At 40.6% G+C, this 3,991-nt stretch overlaps 1 protein-coding gene across 1 annotated transcript; it reads left to right on the forward strand.

The window, feature by feature from the left end:
• Positions 1-200: 200 nt before the first annotated feature.
• LOC119735044 lies at positions 201-1,138 on the forward strand. The gene is made up of 2 exons (XM_038208734.1): positions 201-375; positions 510-1,138. Exons 1-2 carry the CDS (start codon positions 306-308, stop codon positions 1,136-1,138), a joined length of 699 nt encoding a protein of 232 aa, XP_038064662.1. The 5' UTR covers positions 201-305.
• The last annotated feature ends 2,853 nt before the right edge of the window (positions 1,139-3,991 follow it).

Here is a 3,991-nt window from a genome sequence, read left to right on the forward strand (position 1 = left end):
TTCAGGTCAAGAGGCGATCAGAGGGGAACCAACAACGGGTCCTATCAAGCCGATCTTTGGACGTGGCAAGCGAGTAAGTTGGAGAAATACACCTGCTTCTGTGTGAATATTCGATTCGAATTTTGAAATATGGAACATCCCCCGATTAGTCCTTTTGAACGACATTGCTGTGTCATTGACTCGCATTGCAGGTTAGCAGTGGAAGAGGCCATTGGGAGCTGTTTCGTGAGATTAAATTTGAGGGCTGTGCACACAGCTGTTATCTTGCCATCGCTGCACGTGATGATGAGATCGCTGTGGCTGACATGTATGGAAACCGAGTTGTTATCTTCAGCATCGATGGTAAACAGAAAAGTACAATACAGCTTCAAAAATGTGAGTATGCCTGCAAATAATTCTGCCCACGGTCAATGTTTTGGCCTAGTTCAGATAATGATTCTTTGAAGATTGACTAGCAGGCCTCCTTGATTTCAATAACTGTATTTTTTGTGTATCTTTAATCCCCATAGGTCCACGTGGAATTGCAGTTGAACCCATTCACAATCGCTTCGTGGTTATTGAGACTTACGATCCAAAGGTGAAGGTGTTCAACAGCGACAACTCGCTGGCATACGAGTTCCCAACGGTGCCAGCAGATGAGGTCGGTAAGCCCCACTCTCCCAGGACCAGGGGTGTAGCGGTCAAGAAGGATGGTACAATCCTTGTTACTTATGACCAAGGATGGGTGTATACTGAACACAAACCTAGTAATGGTGAGCTTCTACGTACCGTACCAGTAAAACTTTGCCCTGCCCAGCTGGCTGTTGACAACAAGGATCGAGTTATAATCAGTAATTACGGAGCTAGACCATTCGTGGCCGTTACTGATGGTAGTAGTTATACACTCTTCACAATCGAACCAACCATCCTCGGAAAACCAGCAAAGTACTGCCTAGATGTATACGCTGATAGCTCCGGTATATATGTTACAATGCTGGGGCCCCGTTACAAAGGTCATATTCACCACTATGACCTAGATGGCAGGTTTCTTGACTGCCTCGTTCGGGGTTTGCATAACCCATTAGGAATTACATTCACGCCAGATGGGCAGCTGGCAGTGGCTGACGAAGTATCAGTTAAGATGTTTCACAAGGTGTAATGCGACATTGTACATGTAAACATTTGAATACAATAGGTGAATGGCAAAAGCGGGTCATCGAAACAAAAAAACAATTTGGCGTATGAGTATTGCGAGACACCCAAAAAGGAATTAACTTAGAACTCTTGGCAATAGATTTCAAATGAAGCTACATTATGGTAAATTGAAATACATGTTGTAATTCCAAATGTACACTGCGATAGCCCAGGCCTGCCTTCATCACACCTCAAAGTTCAGCTTACAAGCCTTTTTCTCCCTCCAAAGTCAAGACCACTTTCTCCAAGCTGTTTACTAAACTACACCTCCCACAATCATTGTTAGCACTCACAGTTATTGCAGAGGAGGGGCGACTTGGGTTTTGTAATTTGCCCTTCCTTGTGAAATAGTCAAAATGATGGGGGACTGGAAATCTGAGGCATTCCAAGCCTGTATTACCCTATTACCTGAGCAAAGGTTAACATTTAGAAAAAAACTTTTCAAGGCTTTGCCAATCAATTGATATATGTTTTTAAAATAATACTGATGTACCTGATAATACAATTACTGTAACTAATCGTTCTACCAGTAAGTAACTATTCAAATCAAGTTGTTTTGGTATATATTTTTTAGAGGATTCTCTTATTTTTTTTCTAGTTAGAATGTAGACTCTTTGTAGGCCTATGTGGTTTGGCCTTATAGAATTGTTCAATTCAATTTGGTCCGGCCTAAAAGCCTTAGAGTAAATGGTTCTCCATCAATGTACCCAAACCAGCTTGGCTTTTTGTCTCCTTATTTTATGTGGTTCATTAAAAATACACATGTACGGCAAAAGCGTAGCAAGGTCATTCTTAATAGGGGTATTCATTTCTTGAAAAAGGCACTCTTACATTCGTGCTGAAATGTAGACAGGTTGTTTGGACACTTGGCCTCCGTATAATAAAATAGGGGGGGGGGGCGGACTGGAACCATCTTTCAATGACGGCGCTGTTCAAAGCGGACAATCATACACACTATCGGACAATATATGATGTCTTTCGGGGAGGCAAACGCGCAAAATTTCCCAAAAGGCACTTGTTAGATCTCACACCCTCCCGATGACGGACAGAGCACATTTTGCGAAACGGGGAGTTCTACACTCAATAACCGATTCTTTTCAGTACCACACTTCATCAAAAAAGAGATTACTCTCCAAAATGGTGTTACCTGCAGTCTTTCTACTTTATCTCATCCGCCATGCAAAGCTTCAAGTCATATCGTTACAGCGTCTAGTTGTAAATAAGGGCAGTGTTTAACAATAAAAAAGGGCAATCTTTAAAAATATTGGAGGGGCGGGGTACACTTGCGAATAAAGGGGCACTCGAATGAAAAAGGGCAGTTGCTGGCTACGCCACTGTAAGGTCTCCATATGTATACCTTTTAAGGATGGTTTTGATCACCCCTTTATAACGGTATGTAAATCAATTGATAATTCGTTATTGTCGTCTTTTAAAATGAGGAACTGGTCACTCACCGTGCAGAGCTATGGAGACAGGAATTCTACATAGTGACTATGGTATTCAAATAAATGGGAAAATCATTATAGACATACGCGTGGTTGCTATCATTCATTATGACCCCGTCTTAGAAGTTGAGGACGCTAATATGTAGGATCAGAAATCATACACAAGAGGTGGTAGAATATACGCGTCTTATACGCGTATACGCGTCTTATACGCATTCTATACGCGTCTATCGTTGACATTCCAGACCTGATGGATACTAGGGAGCAACCTGAATACAAACTATACACACTATTACCAATTTGGACCATGTCAAAAGCAACACTGTCTTGTTTAGAGAAAATGATGATTTTTTATTGCGTCAAAAAAAAAAAAAACAAGAGAGGACGCAGTATACTGACCGCACTTTATAAATTGTCAACGATAATGATGAACTAGAGATTGTGGTTGTAACAGAACAACCACGGAGTGAGTTGTTCCAAACATGTTTTTGAATGTCTAATGGACATACCAAATGATTAACATGTAAAGATTGTTTTCAAGAAGTTTGCAGTTATTAAAATTGAAATTAAATCTTTAATCGGTGCACTTGCGAAACACCCATTAGTAAGGGTCACATGACCTTGACATTTCAGGCGGTGCATTTTCAGTCCATAGGAGTAAATGTGCAAAGAACTGGAATCATAACTTATTGTATTGTAGAGATTTGGTGGTCACAATATTGCCTCATTAAATATTCATAACCTCATAACATGAGAACTGTACAGTAGACTGCACAGTAATAATAATGCAACGTATTAATCTTTGAATGTTGGTTCTTACTATTATAAGTTATCAACCCGATCAGATTTATAATGCGAAACTCAGAAATGTAGGACATCTAACGGGAATAACGGGAATTAACATGTAATAATAATAATTCCTCTCATAATTAGGTACCAATCATTCCAATGACAGTGTAAACCACATGCTGTAAACTCTAATCGGAAAGAAAACAAATGCTGTTGACTCTCCGATCGGCTGCTGGTTTGCAAAACTACGCGCTTCTGAATCCTGCCAAGCGGTGACGCTCTTCTTTGGTAATTTACAACGACATTTTATAACCCAAAACAGCCCAAATGTTCTTACGCAGAATGTGAAATGAGTCAGTTTTATCCCTGAACTCAACCCAGAAATTTTGGGGGTTCATAACCTCAAGAGTAAGTCCCAGGGCTCCAGTTTCCATAAACTCTCTCACTTTGAAGGAAATATAATTTGATATCGTGGCCAATATGACCCAGTTACTGGGCCACAACCGTACGCACGTAGATGCATCTGGTGAGCTTAATTGAACAATGTCTGTAAAGGTTAAGGTCAATGATACGGTTCATAACCT

The sequence above is a fragment of the Patiria miniata genome, unplaced genomic scaffold, assembly GCF_015706575.1.
Source record: "Patiria miniata isolate m_02_andy unplaced genomic scaffold, ASM1570657v1 HiC_scaffold_28, whole genome shotgun sequence".
NCBI lineage: Eukaryota > Metazoa > Echinodermata > Asteroidea > Valvatida > Asterinidae > Patiria > Patiria miniata.